This window comes from Mobula birostris, chromosome 6 (assembly GCF_030028105.1).
Source record: "Mobula birostris isolate sMobBir1 chromosome 6, sMobBir1.hap1, whole genome shotgun sequence".
NCBI lineage: Eukaryota > Metazoa > Chordata > Chondrichthyes > Myliobatiformes > Myliobatidae > Mobula > Mobula birostris.
The window spans coordinates 27732877-27758133 of NC_092375.1; the positions used below are offsets into that span (position 1 = coordinate 27732877).

The 25257-nt window shown below is 38.3% G+C and overlaps 1 protein-coding gene across 1 annotated transcript in view; it reads left to right on the top strand.

Annotated features, from left to right (window-relative positions):
- The window catches only part of paxbp1 (PAX3 and PAX7 binding protein 1), a 60357-nt gene that overhangs the window by 8585 nt on the left and 26515 nt on the right, over positions 1-25257 (top strand). The window contains exons 2-7 of the mRNA XM_072260070.1: positions 7249-7374; positions 9331-9504; positions 10024-10239; positions 15190-15293; positions 15910-16130; positions 17798-17984. Of these exons, the coding sequence (XP_072116171.1) occupies positions 7249-7374; positions 9331-9504; positions 10024-10239; positions 15190-15293; positions 15910-16130; positions 17798-17984 (1028 nt within the window). The remainder of the gene's footprint in view (positions 1-7248; positions 7375-9330; positions 9505-10023; positions 10240-15189; positions 15294-15909; positions 16131-17797; positions 17985-25257) is intronic.

Sequence of the window (25257 nt, forward strand, 5' to 3'; positions counted from 1 at the left end):
CTTAAAGTGAGACCATCAGTTGTGGGTACACCTGAGGTAGAATGAGTGTAGTTATCCCCTTTTATTCAAGAGCCTGATGGTTGAGTGGTAGTAACTATTCTTGAACCTGGTGGTCCAAGTCCTGAGACACTTGTACCTACTACCTGATGCCAGCCGAGAGAAATGAGCATAGCCTGGGTGGTGAGGATCTTTGATGGATGCTGCTTTTCTATGGCAAGGAACTAGTTGTAGGTTTAAGGAATAAGTAGTCAGGACACACATCCGTCCTCATTGAGAGGTCAACGGTGGAATAGGTGAGCAGCTTCACGTGAACCAATCACAAATGAGAAAACCTGTAGATGCTGGAAATCCATCAACACACACAAAATGCTGGAGGATCTCAGCCCGAAACGTTGACTGTTTTCTATAGATGCTGTCTAGCTTGCTGAGTTCCTCCACCATTTTGTGTGTGTGTAGCTTCAAGTGAAGATTGAGGTGAGTGAGGCTGCCCTCCCCCACCCCTACCCCCATTTTAAGCATTTTTTTTTTTTAACAGGAGTACTATCGAGAGTGTCCTAACCAGCTATATCACTGACTGGTATGGGAATTGAAAGACATCTTACTGCAAGTCCCAATAAAGCATTGCAAGGACTACAGAGGGGATTATTGGGGTGTCTCTTCCACCCATTAGAGATAATTTTCAGGAGTGTACACAATGCCCTTAGCATTGTCAGTGATCCTTCCTATCTGTCTAGTAATCTCTTTCCTCCCCAAGGCAGGAGAACAAGAACTGTTAGGATTGGAAATAGCTTCTCCCCCCTGCCCCACAAGTCACAAGACTACTGAGCTCCCTGCCAGTACCCAGGTCTCATCAAGTGTCAGTACCTTATGTATATGTACCTTATTATTTGTGGTGATAATACTTTGTTGTATGTTGAGTTATAAGTACTGTGTTGTGCACCTGTGTCTGGAGGATATTGTCTTTTTTGGCAGTATACAGTTAAATGACAATAAACTTGAACTTGAAGTTCTTGGGCGTCAACACCTTAGAGGGTATTTCCTGGGTTCACCACATTGATGCGATCACAAAGAAGGCAGCCTCTTGGCTGTACTTCGTTATGAGTTTGAGGAGATTTGGTACATCACCATTAACACTTACAAATTTCTATGGCTGTGTGTGGAGAGCATCGCGACTGGTTGCATCACGACCTTTTATGGAAGCTCCAATACTACTAGCTGCGGAGGTTAATAGATTCAGCCAGCTCTAATGTGGACGTGACCCTCCCGCCCCATTGAGGACATCTTCAAGAAGTTGTGTCTCAAGAAAGCAACATATTATTAAGAATCCTCATCTTTTGGGACATGTCCTCTTCTCATTACTACCATTAGGGAAGGCGGTATAGGAGCCTGAAGACACAAACTCAATGACTCAGGAACAGCTTTTCTTCCACCTTCATATTTTTGAACGTTCCATGTAAATGACCTCATTATTCCTTTCTTTTGCATTTTTTTTGTAATTTATACATTTTCATGTCTTGCTGTCACAAAACTACTTTCATGTCCTATATCAATAATAAATCTGATTCTGATATATCACATTGGCGTGGCAGCTGCTGGTGATGCTCCATGCTTTGTGAAACATTAAAGTTCATAAGGCTCTGCAGTTCATTTAGAGAATAAAACCTTAATTGCTTTGAGATAGAGAAGTACACTTTTCAAATAAAAATGATTGCCTCATTGTAGTGGAGTAGATGACAGAAATAAATTGCAATATCATAGCAGCCATATTATTCTGGAATTAGGTATGTATGTTTTCTGTTGTGATATTGACTCCTGTCTTCCATACCTTTATTCCTATGTAATGGCAGCCTCTGAAGTAGGGACCCCTAAGAGACTGAAACAAGAATCTTGCATTAGATTGTATGTGATTGTAACATACTCTTTGCAATCCCATGAACAATATGGCTAATTATCAGGATACAAGATCAACATAGTTAAAACCGAACTACTTTCATATAACTATAGCCCACCAAGAGAAATTGAAAGTAGATTCCCTTGGGCATGGCAAACAGTCTGTCAAATATTTGGGCATCATTATGCCAAAAGAATTGACAAAATTATCAGAATGCAATTATCAGCCTATATATAAAATAAAATTAAGATATAACAAAGATGGAACCTAATTCCTTTTCTTGGTCTCAGTTCAAGGATTGAATCTATTAAAATGAATATACTACCCAGACTACCTTATCTCTTCCAGACCCTACCAATAGAGATTAACCAAAATCAATTCAATGAATGGAACAAGATGTTATCAAGATATATATGGCAAGGTAAAAGGCCTAGAATTCATCTCAAAACTTTGCAATTAGCCAAGGAAAAGGGGGGATGGGGCCTACCTTCTCTTAGAGATTACTATTTTGCAGCACAGTTGAGAGCTGTGATATGCTGGTGCAACCCATCATATGACGCTCAATGGAAAAACATTAAGGAGCGGGTACTTTCCATCCCCATACAGGCAATTTTGGCTGATAACAACCTACAAAGTTACCTAAATACTATTGATAACCCATGGGTGAAATGGACCCTTAAAATATGGAAAACTATTATAAAAGAATATAAACTAGAGAGAGACATCGCAATTCTTAAATGGTGTGCATATGACTCGGATTTTATGCTGAACAAACTGGATGCTAGATTTAAGGACTGGACAGCTAAAGGAATAACAGCTATTTGCAATATAATGAAAGAAGGAACACTGTTCAGTTTTGAAATGCTCAAAGAGAAACCCTTATTAGAAAAGCAAGACTTATTATCGATATTTACAGATGCGACAGTATGTTAATAGGATAGTTAAAAATGTAACCAAGGCAAGTACATGTTTGATAGAACTATTTAGAAAAGCGTATAATTCAGACAACGGTAGTAGAATAATTTCAAGTGTGTATAAGGGTTTGTCAAATCTTAAAACACGTTCGACTTCATACATTAAAACAAAATGGGAGAAGGAAGGAGGGATAATATTGAGGAAGAATGGACAATAATATGGAGGTATCAATGGAAGTGTACCAGTTCACAGAAATGGAGGGAGTTCTGGTGGAAAAACTTGATAAGATATTTTATTACACCCTCTCAGAAATCCCATTATGATAGTAACCTCCCTGTTTGCTGGAGAAATTGTGGAAATCAAAATGCAAATCATTATCATATTTTCTGGGAATGCCCCGTTATCAAAGACTATTGGAGTGGGATACACAATGCCCCACAAGACATCTTTGAATGTGAAATACCCTTAGAAAGTAAGACCATATATTTTGGGTATATACCTCAAGGATGGTTGGAAAGGTAAATATTTAATGAATATACTACTAGTGGCTGGTAAAAAGACCCTTATCAGGAAATGGCTATCACAGGAGAGCCCAACTTTAAATGTATGGATGGAAATTACAATGGACATTTACAAAATGGAGAAGATAACCGCATCTATTAATCATAAGTTGGAACAATTTCATTCATACTGGGAAAAATGGTTTAACTACGTAATCAACAGGAATTCTGCAGATGCTGGAAATTCAAGCAACACACATCAAAGTTGCTGGTGAACGCAGCAGGCCAGGCAGCATCTGTAGGAAGAGGTGCAGTCGATGTTTCAGGCCGAGACCCTTCGTCAGGACTAACTGCGTAATACCTTGTAGGCCTGATTTTATTCTCACAAGTCAATGAATATGTTGTAAAAAAAAAAAAATCACTCCTTACTTTTTACATAATTTTCTTGTTTTGATTGTTCTTTCCTCTCCTTTCTGTAAGTATGTACCTCAGATAAATATTATGTGGAGATTTGTGACAAATATGACTATGATATATGATATATCATATATGTACAGTATCTGAAATACATCTTATGGAAAGTTTTGTTTGATGAACCTCAATAAAAAAAATTACAAAAAAAAATTGTAAGTGACTGGAGACACTTCATCAAAAGTGATCGTAGAGGGTAGCTTGTCATTATATCTATTGTTAACAGAGAAGTATGGTGCTACCACAACTAAGCCTTCCTCATTTCTTCCCCATTGTGTACCTTGAAATGAATAATTGTTCATAGAAAGAAATGGGAGTATTATGCTATTTGGTCCTTGATTTCTGCTCCACTATTTGTCAAGATCATAGTTGATCTATCTCAATGCTATTTTGCTGAACTATTCCCATATCCCTTGATTCTGTAAATAGCCAGAAACCTACCAATTTCTGTTTTAAATAAACTCAATGTCTTCCATTTCCTTCAGCTGAGGATTGAACAAAACGCTGCAGTCGGCATTTCTATCCCTGCCTCTTTCTGTCCAACCCAGAACCAGTGCCTTTGTTTACTTCTTCAACTCTACCATTGATACATTTGATGGATTTCTCCAATGCTGAGGAGATCCACACCATACTTTAATTAGGAGCAGAATTAGGTCACTCTGAGCCCCGAGATTTCTCAGCAATTTCGTTAAATCATACTGATCTGATTGTAATTTCAACTGTCCATTCCCTTTTATCTGCTGTAATTTTTCACCTATTACAAAAACATACAAAGACTGTACTTCCATTGCCATTTATGAAGGAGTGTTCCACAGATTCACAACCCTCTGAATAACCAAAAATGCCTCATCTATCTTAAATGGATGACCCCTTTTTTTTAAAGAAAGGTTCTTTACTTGTGGTTGAGGGATGTAGTCTCTCTGCATCCACTTTATCAAGGCGGCTCAGCATTTAATGTTTAGTTAAATCCCCTCACTCTTAAATTTGAAGTATTGTAACTTCTCTGAACAATTTAAGGTCTAATTTGAAACTTCCCAGTATGTGATTTTACCAATGCCTTATCTCCTGAGGCATAATTTCACTACTTTTATGTTTATTTCTCCTAGCAATAATTGATGGTAAACCATTAGCTTTCTTAATTACTTTCTATACATGCGTTCTAGCCTATAGTTGTCATGTATCAGGATACATAGAATGCACTGTATATCAGATTGCTGTAATCATTCACAATTTAGATAATGTGCTTCTTGCCAAAATTGACAGCTTTGCATTTTCCCATATTGTACTCCATTTGCCGGATATTTGTCCACACATTTCCCCACTCAATATTCCTGTTGAAATGTGACCATCACTCCCCTCATCCATCAATATCCTTGTCCCTTCCACATCCAAAGCAAATATAGAAGATGCATCATCAGTCTTTTCCTCATCTCCTTCCCCACTCAGACTAATTTCCCTGTGAAAGAATTCATTTCTACCACTAATCATTTAGTATGTTTGCTGCTGACAATGAGGAATCCACCTCACTGGTAAATCAACTGAATAGTCGATTTAGCTGAGCACCTGTACTTTCTGCAAGATTAACCTTGTTTTATTTTGTCTCCCAGATATATTGAGGAAACTTTCTGTATTTTTCAATAAATACCAGTGTTGTATTTGTACAAGTACAGCTTGGCAAAGTTGAAGATAGGTCTGAAGTCCTTATTTTTTGTGGTCATAGCCATTTCCTGATAGTACATTTGGAGTACTGTATTTAATGACTCACTAATTCATTTGATATGGGGGATCTTGGAAGGACGTAACTGCAGATTATTCACCCAGCATTTTGGCAGATGTCTTTTGTATTCAGGTGCTGGGCCCTGCAGTCACTAAGAGTGACTACCTCATGTTTAGCTGTTTAGTTATCTACTCTGATTCATAACATTGTAACAAAAATAGAGATTTAATCTGATCCATTAGTTCTTTGATTATTAAAATATATTCTTACAATGTAGCTTTTATTATTTGGCATTCATGTGGGCCTGTGTTATGGCTCTACAATTTAGTTGTGTAATGTTGCTTCTGTTAAGTTCTGTTCTCATTAAATCTTTTACAGTTCCTGATGTTTTCTGTTACAGATCCTAATTACAGTTACTGTTCTATAGATTTGCTAAGTATGCCTGCAGAAAAGGAATCTCAGGGTTGCAGGCGGTGACATGATTGTACTCTGATAGTAAATTTTACTTTGAACTTTGACTTTTTAAATAAGTAAGAATGGATATGAATTTAATGTTAAAAATTATGACTGTATGTAATTCTCCTGAAGTTCTAAACCTCGTAGTGATTCATTTTTTTAAATAACAAAGAGCTCTCAAGAATGGGTGCTTTATTTCCCACTAAGTACTTTAGTTAACAATGTGATGGAAATTTAATTAGTCATAATTTGATAACTACAGCTAGTACAATTCTTTAATTAAATTTTCTCCTTTCTGTGGACATTTTTCATGTTAGTTCAAATATCTAGATTACTTATTCAGTGATGTAAGAAATCTGTGCCATGGGCACTCTGCTATTGATTTAATCATTCTTGCTATTACCTTCTAATAGAGCTTGCATCCCTTTCAAACCTCCCTTCTCATGGCACCTCTCATACCTTTATGCCTGCCTTTGTGCTTGTTTAAATCTCTTTACCATTGGTAATATTTCTCTTTTAACAAATCTGAAACACTGAGTAGTTCTTTCATCAAATAGTCTAAGCTTTATTGAATGTTCCTAATACCTTCTATTTTAAACCTTAGATCTTCAACAATAGAATTATTGGCATAATTTAAGAAAATTATTAAAAGCAAATATGACAGGAAACAGATTGTGTGTAACATTAGAATTTTTATAACAAGGAAAAAGTTAATATATTGAATAAATTTATGCGCTAATACAATCCAGTGTTTAACTATTAGAAAAGGCAAAATTATGCAGACCAGAAATCTAAAATACAACCAGAATATTTTAGAACTATTCAGAAAGCCAGTCAGTAGTTTGCAAGCAGAGGTTTGAAGCAAAAGGCATTTCCTAATATTGAAAAATTTTTCTCCTTAAATATTTCTTGGTATTTCCAGTATTTTTTGTCCATTTCTTATTTTAAAGGTGCAAAGTTTCAAATTAGTATCAGAAAAGCGTGTTCTGCATTATATCGAATGTGGTCTTCAAGGAAAAAATGTCATGCCTTACGCTTTGGGAGAGTGGCTAATGTAGCTATAAAATTCAAATCTCTGTATAAAGTACATAATTTGTTTTGTGTCTGACACTGATCTTGTATCAATAGAAAGTCACACCTTGTTCTTTGATTTTGTTTTGTTTTTGCTTGACTTCGTTGGATTATGAAAATTAATTTTTTTTAAGAAGGTCAGATTCTAAAATTAGTATGTTTTCCATTTGGAGAATTGATGTTTGTAAATTGCCAATTCATGTTTTATGTTTTATTTCCTTCAACAGAAGAAGAGGTCTTTAAAGTGAAGAAATCAAATTACAGTAAAAAGATAGTAAATAAACTCAAGAAAGAGTACAAGGAGGATCTGGAAAAATCCCTGGCAAAAACTGAAGGGAACTCTCAGGGTTCAAGTAAGTAGTAACATTATAGATGTTATAAGTTTTATAATTCTTTAACTAGTATTGGAGCACAACAGATTTGTATATGTTAATTTGGTTGCTTCTGCAAACCACAAATCATGAAATTTTACTTGTTGGATCTATTTAAACCCAGTGTATTCCAGAAAAATTAGGTATTCTGAGAGAAATTCTTACTTTTTCCAAATCCATGTTTTCTAATAACAGTATCAATGTTCCTTTGGCTTGTTTCCCATGCCCTTAATAAACTTTATCTCATCCTAGACAATAATGTCTGACTCTGAACACACACCAAATCACATTCCATCATAATTTTGATGATCAGTGAGGAGTTTTTTTGCTTGGTGAATAATTACAATGATTTCTGGTCATGCATCTTCTCAAATTGAAACTGTCATTTCTATTTGCAGCATTTTATGTCTCATTGTATTTATCTTTCTTGTGTTTAAATCTTTCTAGGCCCTAATCTCCTCCCTATCTCTATAGTTCTTAGAAAACTAAGGACCAAATCTGAGTCCTTCCACATCATCAATTTTATTTGCTTCACTATTATCAGATATCCTTGGATATCTGGAGCGCATGCTCTGAAAGTTCTTTACTAAATCTCTCTAAATCTGTAATTATCATTCTTTAAATCCATGATGTGCTTTGTTTTCTTGATATTTGGCATTAAAAATGTGGCACAGTGTAAATTGATAAATTCCCATTTTCAAGCTCAGTAATGTAATGTAAGTTTTTAGATTCACCAAGATGCTGGCATTATGATCTTGAAAAAGTGTTGTCTCTACCTGATCAGGGTGTGTTTGATACCAAATAAACTGGAAAAATATCTGAGTGTCATCTTCCACCATGATTTAAAAATGCTGGATCCAATTTGTAAAAAAAACACAAGGGCTGCTAAAATTTTGGGGAACATGCTGCTGAAGTAATGGAAAGGGAATGTGAGACAAAAGTAGATACAGATTCTTTCTACCTGAGCAAGCTGCTTGAAATCTAAACAACAGGAATTCTGCAGATGCTGGAAATTCAAGCAACACACATCAAAGTTGCTGGGGAACGCAGCAGGCCAGGGAGCATCTGTAGGAAGAGGTGCAGTCGACGTTTCAGGCCGAGACCCTTCGTCAGGACTAGGGTCTGACGAAGGGTTTTGGCCTGAAACGTCGACTGCACCTCTTCCTAGAGATGCTGCCTGGCCTGCTGCGTTCACCAGCAACTTTGATGTGTGTTGCTTGAAATCTAGGCTGAATGCTGCTTTACAATTTGTATTCTAATTAATTTTCAAATCTCTACACAAGGCAGATAATTGAATATTTTAGATAATATAAGAAAACCATTGCTCAACAATACCATTAAGGAAAAATGTTTTATGGAATGATCCATTTAGTAACTGCTTTGTTTCTAAACACAAAATACTCTGCAGATGCTGGGGTCAAAGCAACTTACACAACACACTGGAGAAACTCAGCAGGTCGGGCAGCGTCCATGGAAATGAACAGTCAACGTTTCGGGCCGAGACCTGACGAAGATTCTCGGCCCGAAACGTTGACTGTTCATTTCCATGGATGCTGCTCGACCTGCTGAGCTCCAGTGTGTTGTGCGTGTTGCTTTGTTTCTAAATGTTTTATTAAGTATTTGCTCTAAAAAGTGAATGTACAAGATAGATTTTGGCATAAATGTGAATATTGTGTAGCAATAACACAAAATATCAAAATTTATATCTTTGTTGCATACTGGTGTTAAATGTGCTGAATTTTCACGATGTTGTAGAATTAGACACCATTGGTATCTGATTATTTTTGAATAAGTTGAAGTTATTTTTTTTCCTTTACTACTACCATCACCTGTCTCCCACTCTTCACCACCCTCCCCATCTGGTTAATATCCTGTATGTTGAGATGCACAATTCATGTTGGATTGTCACGTGTTCAAGGCTTTTTACTTCCTTGGCAGTTACTACTGCAGAGAAACCTATTTTGGTGAAGGAACCTGCACAAGATGATTGCCAGAGTGATAAAGGAGAGGAGGAGATGGAAGTCGATAGCGATGAACAGGATGAAGAAGGCAAATCCAAAACTGTGGGAGCGTTTGGTAATACTCTGTCTACACTGAATACACTTCGACCAGGTGCGAAATATGTAAAACTTGAAACATTTCTACAGAATATCATTTTGACATCCAGTATCCAAATACCCGGATTTCAATGTGTGATTTAATATATTTTGCTTGTCAGTAAACTGAAATTTCAGATAAAATGTTCTGTAAACTAATAATTTCCTTTAAAAAAGCTGAATAATAGCATTTTTATTTCCAATCTTTGTAAAATTGTCTTTCTATAATGCAATATAAAATCTTTATTTGGAATTAATAACATGTCCATGCCTTTAAACAGACTTTTAATTTTTTTTTGTATCATTTGCTGATTATATATTTATATTAAACATATTAAATTATAAAGGATTAATTACCTGTAGGCAAAATTCTATTGTTAAAGAAATCATTAAACGCTTCTATTTATGTTAATGATTTAAATTATCTCAACTTAATGCTTTGTATGCTGTCCTAGTATGCAAGGAGAAGCTTTTTTTAATGAACAAATGCAGTTTCATAAGCACTTATCCAATTAGCTGACTTGGTTTCTTTTAGGAGAAATTCCAGATGCTGCTTTTATTCATGCTGCTCGCAAGAGAAGACAGATGGCTCGTGAGCTTGGGGATTGTCCAGCTGTAGAAATTGAGACAAGCACAAACCGACTTGTACGTGAGGATGAGAATGATGCTAGTGATGATGATGATGAAAAACGCAGAATTGTTTTCTCAGTAAAAGAGAAAACGCAGAGACAAAAGATTGCTGAAGAAATAGGTCAGTAATTTTCTTTGTGATAATCATGCACAAAAAGTCAATTTAATAGTTTAGGCTTTTGCGGTCAACGCAGTGTCAGCTGTTAGTAGACTTGCTCAAAACTTTTAAGTCGTTTAAGCACTGGAGCATGTGGTAATTTGATTTGTCAACAGGAGATTTGAGGCTTGTGAAAAGAATAACTATGGATCTCCTTTACTAATCACATTGAAGAATATTTATCATACCATGCGGAGTCTGAATCAGAAAATATAATTGGAATAGTTAAGTCAATGACAATTATATATAGGAAGTAAAATAAAGAAATAGAACTCAGATTGAGAGGTTAAAACAAAATAAAGAAAAGGATTTGATAAATTGATTTTTTAATCTTGAACTCTTAAATATTTTGAAGAACGTGAGAAATTTTAATGGAATTAATACTTGCATCGTAGAAAGTTTACTGGAATGAATAATCTCTAATAGTCTTTGCAACTGTAGTGCACACTTAGCTTGTAAGACCAACAACTTCTCAGTATTTGAATATCAAATATCACAGCAAGATGCTGTTCTAGCAGTTCCTGTGTACCAAAGAGGGTAATTCAGTTTTTTGCACAATGAAAACCATAGACGAACTCCCTACTGAAATTCAAGACTGTGGCATTCAAATTGGATGACCCTGGGCTATACAAGAAATTGAAGTATAACTTTCATATCTCAGTCAAGGATGCCAAGAGGCAATACCAGTCCAAAGTCGAGACCCATTTCAACCATCAGTTCTAGCAGGGCTTGCATGTTATTATAGGCTACAAAAAGAAGTTGGGCAGCATTGCTGACAACACAAAGTATCCATTCCTAATGAGTTTAAAACATTCTGTGCACATTTTGAACAGAAGGGGATTGGAATGCCACCACCCATTCTGACATCCTCCAATGTACCTGAACCCACAGTCACCATTGCAGATGTATGATCAATCATCTGGAGAATGAACTATGGAAAGCACCATTCCTGGATGGTGTCCTTGGTTGTGGCCTTGTATCCTGTAGACATCAGCTTGTGGGGATATTTGCAGACATTTTACCCTCTTCCTGCTTCATTCTGAGATTCTCACCTGCTTTGAAGACATACTTTTTCCTCAATGCCAGCAAAACAAAGAAGCTAGTCATTGACTTCAAGAAGGGTCATGGTGTACATGATCCTGTTTATATTAATGGTGCTGAAGTCGAAAGGGTTTGAGCTTCAAGTGCCTTGGAATGAGCATCACCAATAGCCTTTCCTGGGCCAATTAAACTCACCAGCACCTCTACTTCCTCAGGAGGCACACGAAATTTGGCATATCCCTTTGACCTTCACCAATTTTTATCAATGCATCACAAAACATTCTATATGGATGCATAATGGCTTGGTATGGCAACAGCTCTGCCTGTGACTGCAAGAAATCGCAGAGATTTGTGGACACAGTTCGGCAAGTGGACTCTTGACATCACAGTCTACCTTGTTTTGTCCTTGCACCTGGTTGTCTGCTTGCACTGAACTTTCTCTGTAACTGTAACATTTTATTCTCCATTGTTACTGGTTTACGTCATACTACCTTCAATACACTGTTACAAAGGAATGATCTGTACAGACAGTATGCATGAGTTTTTCACTGGTGCATGTGACAACAGTAAACCAATGTCTACCTCAACATCTGGCTGCTCACCCTCCTCTTTAAGAATGCTGTGTACCCCATCTGAGCCATCCCTGGCAGGCAACGTACCATCTGGGAGTCTCTTTCACATCCACAGAATCTCCTGTCTGTTCCCCTAACAATTCAATCCCATATCGCTACTGCTCTCCTCTTCTCCCCTTCCACCTTCTCTTCTGAGCCTCAGTGTCAAAAACCTGGTTGCTGCAGCTTTCACACATAAAAGTTGCTGGTGAACGCAGCAGGCCAGGCAGCATCTCTAGGAAGAAGTACAGTCAATGTTTCGGGCCGAGACCCTTCGTCAGGACTAACTGTAAGAAGAGCTAGTAAGAGATTGGGGAGGGGGAGATCCGAAATGATAGGAGCAGACAGGAGGGGGAGGGATGGAGCCAAGAGCTGGACAGGTGATTGGCAAAAAGGATATGAGAGGATCATGGGACAGGAGGCCTAGGGAGAAAGAAAAGGGGGAGGGGAGAAACCAGACCTATTCTGGTATGTCCCCCCCACTTTTCCTTCGCTGCATTGACAACTGCATTGGCGCTGCTTCTTGCATGCATGCTGAGCTCGTTGACTTCATTAACTTTGCCTCCAACTTTCACCCTGCCCTCAAGTTTACCTGGTCCATTTTGGACACCTCCCTCCTTTCTAGATCTTTCTGTCTCTATCTCTGGAGACAGCTTGTCTACTGATGTCTACTATAAGCCTTCTGACTCTCACAGCTATCTGGACTATTCCTCTTCTCACCCTGTTTCTTGCAAAAATGCCATCCCGTTCTCGCAATTCCTCCGTCTCCGCCACATCTGCTCTCAGGATGAGGCTTTTCATTCCAGGACGAGGGAGATGTCTTTTTTTTTAAAGAAAGGGGCTTCCCTTCTTCCACCACCAACTCTGCTCTCAAATGCATCTCCCCCATTTCACGCAATCTGCTGTCACCCCGCCACCCCACTAGGAATGGGGCTCCCCTTGTCCTCACCTACCACGCTACCAGCCTCCGGGTCCAACATATAATTCTCCGTAACTTCCGCCACCTCCAACGGGATCCCACCACTAAGCACATCTTTCCCTCCCCCGCCCCTCTGCCTTCCGCAGGGATCGCTCCCTACGCAACTCCCTTATCCGTTTGACCTCCCCCCCCCCCCCCCCATCCCTCCCCACCAATCTCCCTCCTGGCATTTGTAAGCGGTGTAAGTGCTACACATGCCCTTACGCTTCCTCCCTCACTACCATTCAGGGCCCCAGACAGTCCTTCCAGGTGAGGCAACACTTCACCTGTGAGTCAGCTGAGTTGATATACTGCGTCCGGTGCTCCCGATGTGGCCTTCTATATACGACGCAGACTGGGAGATCGTTTTGCTGAATACCTGCACTCTGTCTGCCAGAGAAAGCAGGATCTCCCGGTGGCCACACATTTTAATTCCATATCCCATTTCCATTCTGATATGTCTCTCCACGGCCTCCTCTGCTGTAAAGATGAAGCCACACTCAGGTTGGAGGAACAACACCTTATATTCCATCTGGGTAGCCGCCAACCTGATGGAATGAACATTGACTTCTCAAACTTCCACTAATGCCCCACCTCCCCCTCGTACCCCATCCGTTATTTATTTATATACACACATTTCTCTCTCTCTCTCTCTCTCTCCTTTTTCTCCCTCTGTCCCCCTCATTATACCCCTTGCCCATCCGCTAGTTTCCCCCCCCCCCCGCCGTTTTCTTTCTCCCTAGGCCTCCTGTCCCATGATCCTCTCATATCCCTTTTGCCAATCACCTGCCCAGCTCTTGGCTCCATCCCTCCCCCTCCTGTCTTCTCCTATCATTTTGGATCTCCCCCTCCCTCTCCCATTTTCAAATCTCTTACTAGCTCTTCTTTCAGTTAGTCCTGACAAAGGGTCTCGTCCCGAAACGTCAACTGTACCTCTTCCTAGAGATGCTGCCTGGCCTGCTGCGTTCACCAGCAACTTTTATGTGTGTTGCTTGAAATTCCAGCATCTGCAGATTTCCTCGTGTTTGCGCTGCAGCTTTCCCCGGTAGATCGTTTCCCCCCACACCCACAGTATCCAAAGCAGTATACTTGTTATTGAGGATAATGACCACAGGGTACTTTGCACTGTCTGCCCATTCCCTTTCCCTTTCCCTCTCCCGACAGTCATCCAGCTGTCTGCCTCCTGAACTTGGGCATGAGTACCTCCCTGTCTCCTATCAACTCTCATTCTTCCAAATGAACCGTAGGTCATCCAGCTCCAGCTTCCTAACATGGTCTGTAAGCAGCTGCACCTGATGTAGCAGGCTCTCCCAGATCTCCCACATCTTGCAGAAGGAGTACACCGGTGTCACTGCTCTCGCTAGGCAGTAATAAAGAAGTGGAAACTTGACAGAAACCTCAAGCTATACAACTCCTTCTCTTGCTGAAAACTCTTGAGCCAGAGCTTCAGTAACCCACGCTAATTGTCTACTCCAATAATGGCTTCTCTGCTTAAACTTCATTTTTTATTGACCTAAGTGACACTCGTATGTAACAAGACTGACTTTTTTCAATAGTTTTTAATATTGATAGGAAAATAATTTTTTTCCTCTGTTTATTTCAACCAAAGGAAAATAACCACAAATGGTCAAAATATAGAGGAAATCTGTGATAAATTTTGTGTAGATTTTATTGGATGATGATGTCAGATATCTCAGTTACTAAATGCTGTAGTATAAACAACCTCAGTGTAACAGGGAAATTGCTTTTCTAGAAAATGGACCATATTGCAATTTTTTTATGATGTGAAACCATGTTATCTACATGTGCCAAGATATGTAAGATGAAGAAAATGTTTGTTTATTTCCTTTATTTACACATAACTTCAGTATCTTGAATTTTGGGTAGTGATTTGTGAATTCCATTTGTTACCTTTTTGCAATATATTACAATAACAATAATGCTCAACTTTTCAATTCAGTTTAACATGGATTCAAGCAGGACTTCAGTGTTTTTCAAGATTGTTTATGTTATTGTAAAGGAAAATGAAATGACTTACTCTGGACTCAAAGCAGCATTGGAAAAACATAAGAAGCATGAACAACACTGAAAACATAAATGTAAATACAAAACCAATCCTACAAAACAAAATATACATACATAAAGTGAAGTTAGGTGGTGTATGTATCGGTGGTGGGGTGGGTTAATGGGTGGGTGTTGAACACGTTGATGGTTTGAAGGAAATGGCTGTTTTTGAGTCTAGTGTCCTGGTGTAATGTAATAGTTCTACTGTAGTAATTTGCACCTATTTCTGTGTGAGAACAGGGATTGAAGGAAGTGATGATGAAGCACTTGACACAACAGATCAGGATGAAGAATTAAAGATGTGGGAACAGGAGCAAATCAGGAAAGGAATTAGTGTCCCTCAGGTAACTTCTTGCTATATAAACAAGGTGTAAGTAATTAAGATTATTTTCAATTAACCTCTTTTGAATAATTCTGTAAATATTTTTTTTGAAAGTGAATGACATTGCAACCATTTATTTGTCACCATCTAAGTATTGCAATCCTGTTGATAGTCTGTCAATCCATATCCTATGGTTAATATGATAGGTCCAATCATAGTCTAATTCTTCACAATACATTTAATACAAAATAATATTTTGAATCTCAAAACTTGTTATAATATTTTGGTGGATTACAAGCATCTCATTGAAACCTATATGTGCCAATGCATTTTTAAAAAATTCTTGGGGAAGAAAGACACATGCATATTTTTTATGGTATATGCGTGAGATGTCAAGTAACTGTAGATTGCAACAATTAATATTCTTTTGCTCCCTAATTGTTCCTATTATGTGCGATCTTAGCAAGTATTTGTCAAGCTTAGTCTATGAATCTACAGTAAATATTTACTTTAAAATATTGTGATACTTGATCATTTTTTTTTACATTTGTTCAATTTGTAGATGTAGCAAAATGTGTTATGTCTATTCAGGAATTTGGCCATTTGAAAAAAGTTTACAGCTTTATCTTTTTGTATAGGTGCCAAGCAACCATCCTACAGATTCGGCTAACATGTACTACCAGAACAGTTACCAGGCTATTCCATATGGTTCTTCATACAACCTTTCTTACACATATAATGCCTATGGAGCAACAGAGTCCAAATCTATCAAGACAGATAATGCTATTCCTTTCAAACCTTCCATTAATGAGATGCCTCCTGTTACTATTGATTTGGTAAAGAAACGCCTTAAAGACAGGTAGGGCAGACCAGCTCTCTCAAACAGGCTTCTGAGACCTGTGCTGTAGCTTTCTATCCTTCAGGCGCAAAGCAGCCTGGTGAAGAAGTGACAGAAATGTGTCGTGGGACATTTACTAAACAGCACACATTCTACATAAGAAGACATCAGCCAGTACTCGATGTCGTCTTGGAACACGACATCGGTCATGACTGTATGACTACAGTCTGTGTTTTAAGAATGCAATATCATATTTGCACTTCTGAAACTGTACCCACTAACTTTTAAAGAGCTGGATCTTAGAGATCTTGTGCAATGGTGACATAAGGCAAGATTTAATTGACTGAAAATTTATTACATTTTTATACTGTAAAGTACAAGTTTACTTGACCATTTATGTTGAATTTGGTAGAAAGATTGTTCATTTCAAAGGCTGCTGCTGTTACTTTATTGCTAATGATAAAATTTGTACAAATTATTTATGAGGCCCACTATAAGGGAAAACAACGCTCTTTAATCCAGAAGTAATTTTGATTGTAGACATCTTACCTCTTTGCAGCTGCAGTCTTAAACTAAATGTTGGTAAGTGTGATAATAAGGGTTTTTTATTCCAGTAGGGAAGAGTATCGAAAGAGGTTGAAATCTGTAAACAGAATATAGGTGTAGTACAGTGGAACTTCATCAGATTCTGATCAAACTCTGAACAGAAAGTTAATATCAGCATTTAGAAAGAACACAGGAAATAGTGGCTGCAGTAAACTTAAAATCATCAACTTAGACTTTTTAAGAACCATAAAAGTATTGCTTTGTTTAAAATTGTTGCTTTTAACCATTGAGTCCATTTGGGTTAATTCAAAACTCTTTATTTAATGCTGAATGAGAAAAGAATTATATCCAGAATTTGTAATCAATGGCAATTCCCACATGCCCATTAAATCATTTTAATCTTATAAATTGATTATTTTCTTTACTTTCTGGTATCTTTTCCATCAGCATTATCCGAGAGATACTTTGGGTCAGTTTGTCTAATTGAATTTTTTTTTTAAAATAGAATGGAAGGTAATAGTAAGGGGAGATGGTTCATGCCTAAAATGGACTTAAATCTAATTAGTTAATATTTTATAAAGGTGTGATTGAACACAGATTAAGTTGTTCAGCTGTTTCTGCACTGCCACAAACTATTTTCCTCCATGACAATCTGTTCCTATCCTTGGACTTGACAGCTGATAGACTATAAATCATTATGGTATTAAATCAAATTTTAAAAGTGCTTGAGTTTATTGGACTTCAGAGCTTTTTATAAACCAAACTAGAGGTTTAATTATTTGAAGTCACATGTAGATGCCTTGCTTACAAACATTAAAAATTTATTGGGAATAACTAGAACTCTCCATAAACCAGCAATGAATTATGTGATCTGTACTTCTGGAATCAGGGCAGTTGTGTATGCTTGCATGATACCTTAGGGTTTGATGGTTATGATTTCATCTTTCAACTTGTCATCTTAAATCAGTATTACAGCAGATAGGTTTATTTTCAATGGTAACAATGGTATGTCACTATTGATACAAAATGAAATATGATAGAGATTTGATGCTCAAATTTTATTTTGTGGTATATAAAGCATTCCTATTTGTTCTTTAAAATCAATGCTTAAAATAACTTCCATGGATTGCTGTTGTTGTTAGGTTGGACTCAATGAAAGAAGTGCACAAAACAAATCAACATAGACTGGATAAACTTCATGAAGATCTGGAAAACTCTTCTAAAACAATAGAAAGACTTGAAGGCATCACCGATGATAATGGACGGTATCGATTCTTTCAAGAAATGCGAGGGTATGTCCGAGACTTGCTTGAGTGTTTCAACGAAAAGGTAAGTTGAAGTAGTTGTTTATGGACTTCCTGCTTGTAAGTAAAAAAAAAAAAAAGCAACTTTCATGTGCTATGTATTAAGGGTCCTCACCACAGGTGCTACTGTACTGATGGAGTAAACTGATGGTAGACTGATGGTATTTGCAATTTCTTGATTCGAGTAATTGATATTCCAGTTGCCATCCACCATATTTCATTCACATAACGTGAATACTATGCATTTCAATATATACATGTTGAAGAAAAATAAGTAGGTAGGTGTTTTCCTCAGTGTTTAAAGCTAGTGACAGATCAATGGACCATCAAGAGTGATTACCTGAATTAGGGGAGCAAAGACTGGAAGTTATGATTTCATTAACTATCTTGTATTTTGTAAAATTAGACATTCACTTTTGGTGTATAACTCTTTCACCGTGATTTAAAAGTAGACAATGTTTTTTATCTGTAAAAGTGAAATGCTGTCCAAGAAATTATTTAGAATTTAATTCTCATTTTTTTTTCAAAATTACTTTCTATTCCCTGATGTTGAAGGGTTTCTGTTGTATATTGTGCATTCCATATGATGGTAAGATAAAATACTGCAGGGCGGTAATAGCATGTAGGAGATTCTTATTTAATATCCAAGTTAATTAATATTAATTATTTGTTTATAATCTAATGACTGTATAACACAAAAAAAATGTGCTGAATCTTGGTGAACAAGCATGTATTTGAAATCACTTGGGTTGTTATTGTGGTGAAAATGCACCTGGAAGCTAGTTACTTGCAAAAGAAGAAATTGCTGTCATAGCTCCAAACACCAAACTCAGGGGTCATTGGTGAATGGCCTGCAATACATAGAGCCACCTTGGTAAGAGTAAAGAAGAGATGAATTTGACAGAGGAGAAATAAAAGGGATGAAAATCTTCTCTGTGACAAAACTGTTTAATCATTTCAGAAGACAGACAGCTACATTTTAATGTTTTGCAATTAGTAATCTCTATAGGCATAGCCAGTGATATTCAGCTTTGTAGAGCTTAGGTTCAACTTCTTGAGAAATATAATTCCAGAGTATGAAGCATTAACAGGTTAAATATCATTACATTTGTTTCTAGCCATTCTTGACTGTCCTCTGGGAGCACATGCTGTACAGAACCAGGCCTTTCTTAAGGTCTTGCACAAAGTATAAGTTGTATTGTTTTGTCACTCAATTGTTCCTTTGTTTTCACGGTGTATTGTGAATCTCCATATTAAATCTTGGCGAGAGATGCGTGTTAACAATTGGTTGACTTAAAACTAAACTATTTTCTACATTGTCAGTTTTTCAGTTCTCTTGCGCGAGTTAGGAGAGTAATAGTTCATTTCAATTCTTGTAGCGTTGCATGTTGTGTGCTGACTTGTGATTGTATTGTAAAATTACTGGCTGTTTACTTGCATCTAGAAATCTTCATGAATTTTGAAGTTTTTGTTGGTTTTTAGTTATCATACCCTAGAATTTGGAGCCACATAGAGTTCTAGATCATGTGATGGCAAAAATACCTCCGGTGGAAAAATTGCCATTTGTCAGTAGTGTGGTGAGAACTCTCAATACATTCTTTGGAAGAAGTGAACAGTGAGGATGTGCAAATGGTGTAGCAGTAAAACAAGGAGAATTTGATGTACCCTGACCCTATCATTTCTGTCCAATTACACGAGTTTTTCTTGTACCTGATGCATACATTCCAGTGAAGACTAATAGAATAACAATTAAAATTTTGTTTTAATTTTAAACTCAAAATGCATCTTGTTTGAGTTTTGGCTTTAATTTCGTTTGTCATTGGTCAAGTATTTGTATTGATGCGCTCCAGGAATCATTTAGTGTGTTTTTTTTTCCAGTTTGAGCTTGGGTGTCAGTGGTCAAACTGGAAATCTCGATCTAGCTCTGTTAATTTTTAAGTTTAAACTATTTTGTTTTGAAACTTAATACATTCCATAGAAAAACTACAGCACAGAAACAGGCCTTTTGGCCCTTGGCTGTGCCAAACCATTTTCTACAACCTGCAGACGGACCCTATCCTTCCATACACCTCCCATCCATGTATCTGTCCAATTTATTCTTAAATGTTAAAAAAGAACCCACGTTTACCACCTCGTCAGGCAGCTCATTCCACACGCCCACCACTCTCTGTGTGAAGAAGCCCCTGCTAATGTTCCCTTTAAACTTTTCCCCCTTCACCCTTAACCCATGTCCTCTGTTTTTTTTTTCTCCCCTTGCCTCAGTGGAAAAAACCTGCCTGCATTCACTCTATCTATACCCATCATAATTTTATATACTATCAAATCTCCCCTCATTCTTCTACGCTCCAGGGAATAAAGTCCTAACCTATTCAACCTTTCTCCGTAACTGAGTTTCTTAAGTCCCGGCAACATCCTTGTAAACCTTCTCTGCACTCTTTCAACCTTACTAATATCCTTCCTGTAATTTGGTGACCAAAACTGAACACAGTACTCCAGATTCGGCTTCACCAATGCCTATACAACCTCATCATAACATTCCAGCTCTTATACTCAATACTTTGATTAATAAAGGCCAATGTACCAAAAGCTCTCTTTACGACCCTATCTACCTGTGACGCCACTTTTAGGGAATTTTGTATCTGTATTCCCAGATCCCTCTGTTCCACTGCACTCCTCAGTACCTTACCATTTACCTTGTATCTTCTACCTTGGTTTGTCCTTCCAACGTGCAATACCTCACACTTGTCAGTATTAAACTCCATCTGCCATTTTTCCAGCTGGTCCAAGTCCCTCTGCAGGCTCTGAAAACCTTCCTCACTGTCTACTACATCTCCAATCTTTGTATCATCAGCAAACTTGCTGATCCAATTTACCACATTATCATCCAGATCATTGATATAGATGACAAATAACAATGGACCCAGCACTGATCCCTGTGGCACACCACTAGTCACAGTCCTCCACTCAGAGAAGCAATTCTCTACCACCACTCTCTGGCTTCTTCCATCGAGCCAATGTCTAATCCAATTTACCACCTCTCCATGTATACCTAGCGACTGAATTTTCCTAACTAACCTCCCATGCGGGACCTTGTCAAAGGCCTTACTGAAGTCCATGTAGACAACATCCACTGCCTTCCTTTCATCCACTTTCCTGGTAACCTCCTCGAAAAACTCCAATAGATTGGTCAAGCATGACCTACCACGCACAAAGCCATGTTGTCTCTCCCTAATAAGTCCCTGTCTATCCAAATGCTTGTAGATTCTGTCTCTTAGTACTCCCTTCAATAACTTACCCAATACTGACGTCAAACTTACCGGCCTATAATTTCCCAGATTGCTTTTCGATCCTTTTTTAAACAACGGAACAACATGAGCCATTCTCCAGTCTTCTGGCACCTCTCCCGTAGGCACCGACATTTTAAATATATCTGCCAAGGCCCCTGCAATTTCAACACTAGTCTCCTTCAAGGTCTGAGGGAATACCCTGTCAGGTCCTGGGAATTTATCCACTTTAATTTGCCTCAAGATAGCAAGCACCTCCTCCTTTTCAATCGGTACATTTTCCATGATCTCACTACTTGTTTCCCTTAATTCCATAGACTTCATGCCAGTTTCCTTAGTAAACACAGACGCAAAGAACCCATTTAAGATCTCTCCCATTTCTTTTGGTTCCGCACATAGCCGACCACCCAGATCTTCAAGAGGACCAATTTTATCCCTTAAAATCCTTTCACTCTCAATATACCTGTAAAAGCTCTTTGGATTATCCTTCACTTTGACTGCCAAGGCAACCTCATGTCTTCTTTTAGCCCTCCTGATTTCCTTCGTAAGTATTTTCGTGCACTTTTTATACTCCTCAAGCACCTTATTTACTCCCTGTTTCCTATACATGTCATACAACTCTCTCTCCTTCTTTATCAGAGTTGCAATATCCCTTGAGAACCAAGGTTCCTTATTCCTATTCACTTTGCCTTTAATCCTGGCAGGAACATACAAGCTCTGCACTCTCAAAATTTCTCCTTTGAAGGCTTCCCACCTACCAATCACATCCTTGCCAGAGAACAACCTGTCCCAATCCACGCTTTTTTGATCCTTTCTGACTTCTTCAAATTTGGCCTCCTTCCAGTTTAGAACCTCAACCCTGGGACCAGATCTATCTTTATCCATGATCGAGTTGAAACTAATGGTGTTATGATCACTGGAACCAAAGTGCGCCCCTACACACACTTCCATCACTTGTCCTAACTCGTTTCCTAATAGGAGATCTAATATTGCATCCCCTCTAGTTGGTACCTCTATGTATTGATTTAAAAAAACTTTCCTGAACACATTTTACAAACTCTAACCCATCTAGATCCTTAACAGCATGGGAGTCCCAATCAATATGTGGAAAATTAAATACCCTACTACCACAACTTTGTTTCCTGCAGTTGCCTGCTATCTCTCTGCAGATTTGTTCTTCCAATTCTCACTGACTATTGGGTGGTCTATAATACAATCCCACTAATGTGGCCATACCTTTCCTGTTTCTCAGCTCCACCCATAAAGACTTAGTAGACAAGCCCTGTAAGCTGTCCTGCCTGAGCACTGCTGTAACATTTTCCCTGACAAGCAATGCTACCACCCCCACCTTTCACTCCTCTGCCTCTATCACATCTGAAACATCGGAACCCTGGAATATTAAGCTGCCAGTTCTGCCCCTCCTGTAGCCAAGTTTCACTAATTGCTATAACGTCATAATTCCACGTGTCAGTCCACGCCCTCAACTCATCTGCCATCCCCGCAATACTCCTAGCATTGAAATATATACACCTCAGAAGATTTTTACCACCACTCACAACCTTTCTATTTGCAGCTTTGCTTGAACTTTTAACATAATTTATTTTCACTCCAGCCTCACTGTTAGCTCTGGCACTCTGGTTCCTATCCCCCTGCAAATCTAGTTTAAAGCCTCCCCAATAGCACTAACAAACCTCCCTGAAAGGATATTGGTCCCTTTGTAGTTCAAGTGTAACCCGTCTCTCTTGTACAGGTCCCACCTGCCCCAGAAGAGGTCCCAATGATCCTGAAATCTGAAATCCTGCCCCCTACACCAGTTCTTCGGCCACTTGTTCATCCTCCAGAGCATCCTATTCTTGCCCTCACTGGCAAGTAGCACAGGTAGCAATCCTGAGATTACCACCCTCGAGGTCCTGCTTTTCAACTTCCTTTGGACAACTATAAATGTAGTGATGAAGAGTTGACTGCTTCCTTTCTTTGGAATTAGTCAACTCTTCATCACTACATTTATAGTTATCCATAGAATGTGATATTTGGGAGTGTGTAATTACCTTTTAAGCTAACAAACTACTGTTTTTTTTTTATCTCACTCCATGGTTTCTCATAATATCTCTCAGTCTAGTGTTGCCCCAAGAGTATCATGTGGTTATTCACTTCTTTCCTTAGTGTATAGTTCTGTTGTTCCTAATTCTATTTTCCATATTTTCTGATCAGTTAAAAGCAGTATATAACTTTCCATCAGGTACAACAAGGATACATTCATTTTGGGTCATTTTTTTAGTTTCATATTGGAAGAGGAGATGCTCAATTTTCTTTAACTTTTCTAAAGCTTTAATAATAATGAACAAAATTCACTGTTCCTTTGAACTTCTCTGTAAACACGATAAAGCAAACTTGCCTAATGTAGTAATATAGTTGGAAATTGTAGCCTGGTAGAAACTAAACTTTTATCAATCTCAAATGGTATACTGAATGTCCTTACTGAATTTTAGTCATCGAGTCCCAGAGTCAAACAGTCCTTCAGTCCGCCATGCCCATGCTAACCATCAAGTGCTTATGGAGATACAGGTTGCAGATTCTGGAAATCTGGAGCAACAAAGGTGTTGGAGGAGCTCAGTGGTCAGGCAGCATCTATGTATTCTGTCCATGGATGCTGCCTGACCCATTGAAGTCCCTCCAGCAGCTTTCCATGTTGCTCTACCTATGCTAATCCTATTTACCAGAATTTTTAGTCTTTAGCCTTCTCTGTATTGACATTCAAGTGCCAATTTGGATATTACCTGAATGTTGTGAGTGTCCCTGCATGCAACACCATTCAGAGTTCCAGAATCCAACCACCACCTGGATGAATTCTTCCTCAGATCCACCCTAAAACCTCTTCCCCCTTAGTTGATAGCTTTGTCCTTTGCTGTGTATATTTTTGCTTTAGGGAAATGTTTCCTATTTTCTTTCCCATGTACGTCTCCCCTCACCTCTTCCACCTCAAAGTACCACTTTAAAATCAAGTGCTTTCCTGGTTTGCTTTCTCGGGCTTCTAGCCGGGTACAGGTATCAATTATAACAGATGATTCAGTGGCAAACTGTGCCATCGTCATCAGGGATGATGCCAGGGCATGTCCAGTCCAATGGTATTTATACCCTCCCCCCTCCCCCAGAGTCAGTCTCTCCTGATTTGTTAGTCAGGAGAGCGAAAAACCTGATTGGATGAAGAACTCATCTGTGTCCCATTCTTCGGACTGTAAATGAACAAGATTAGCGCAGACGCGTAGTGCGAATAATTAGACTACCTTCATATTCCGTCAACGATTGCACCCTCCAAATCTTCACTTTCATTGCAACATTCAAGATGATAGTTGGTGCCTTTTAATTCTTCATAGTTCGTAACTTGCTAAAGTAGTGAAATCATTTCATTTTCACTCCTAGCCTTTTCTGGCATCTCTAAGCCTGAATGCTTGAAACTGCCGTGAGCAAAACAGTTCTGAATTATCTTGCTGCTTATTTCTCACCAAATATTAATGAGAAAAATTGCTGCTTATTGAAGGCAAACACACAAAACTGGCGCTGTTTAAAAACTGTTCACTCTAAGCATGGCATAGTGACTAACAGCCATGCAGGTGCATGCATCTGACACGAGTTAGAAACTGTTCAACATTTCCTGTCCCAAGTAAACAGCATCATGTTCCAAATAAACAGTGGGAATCCTGGTTATTTTTTCGCATTAATTTTTGTTCTTAAGAGTTATCACAAACAAGCAATGGGCTAATTAACTGGAATCCACTATCTATTCTGAGAACCCAGAACTAAAATTAAGTAAAATTCAGCTTGTTCCGTACCATTATTCCAAGGGGCGATTTACCACTTATTGAGAGTTTAATACAGATGCTGAATTATGAGTCAGAAAATGGCAGTATTACGAGAGAAGGTAAATCAATAAGCTATGTACTTGTTCAAATGTAGATGTGCAGGCTTTAGAGCAGGTGTTCTCAACTTTTTTTTTGTGCCATAGACTGCTACCAT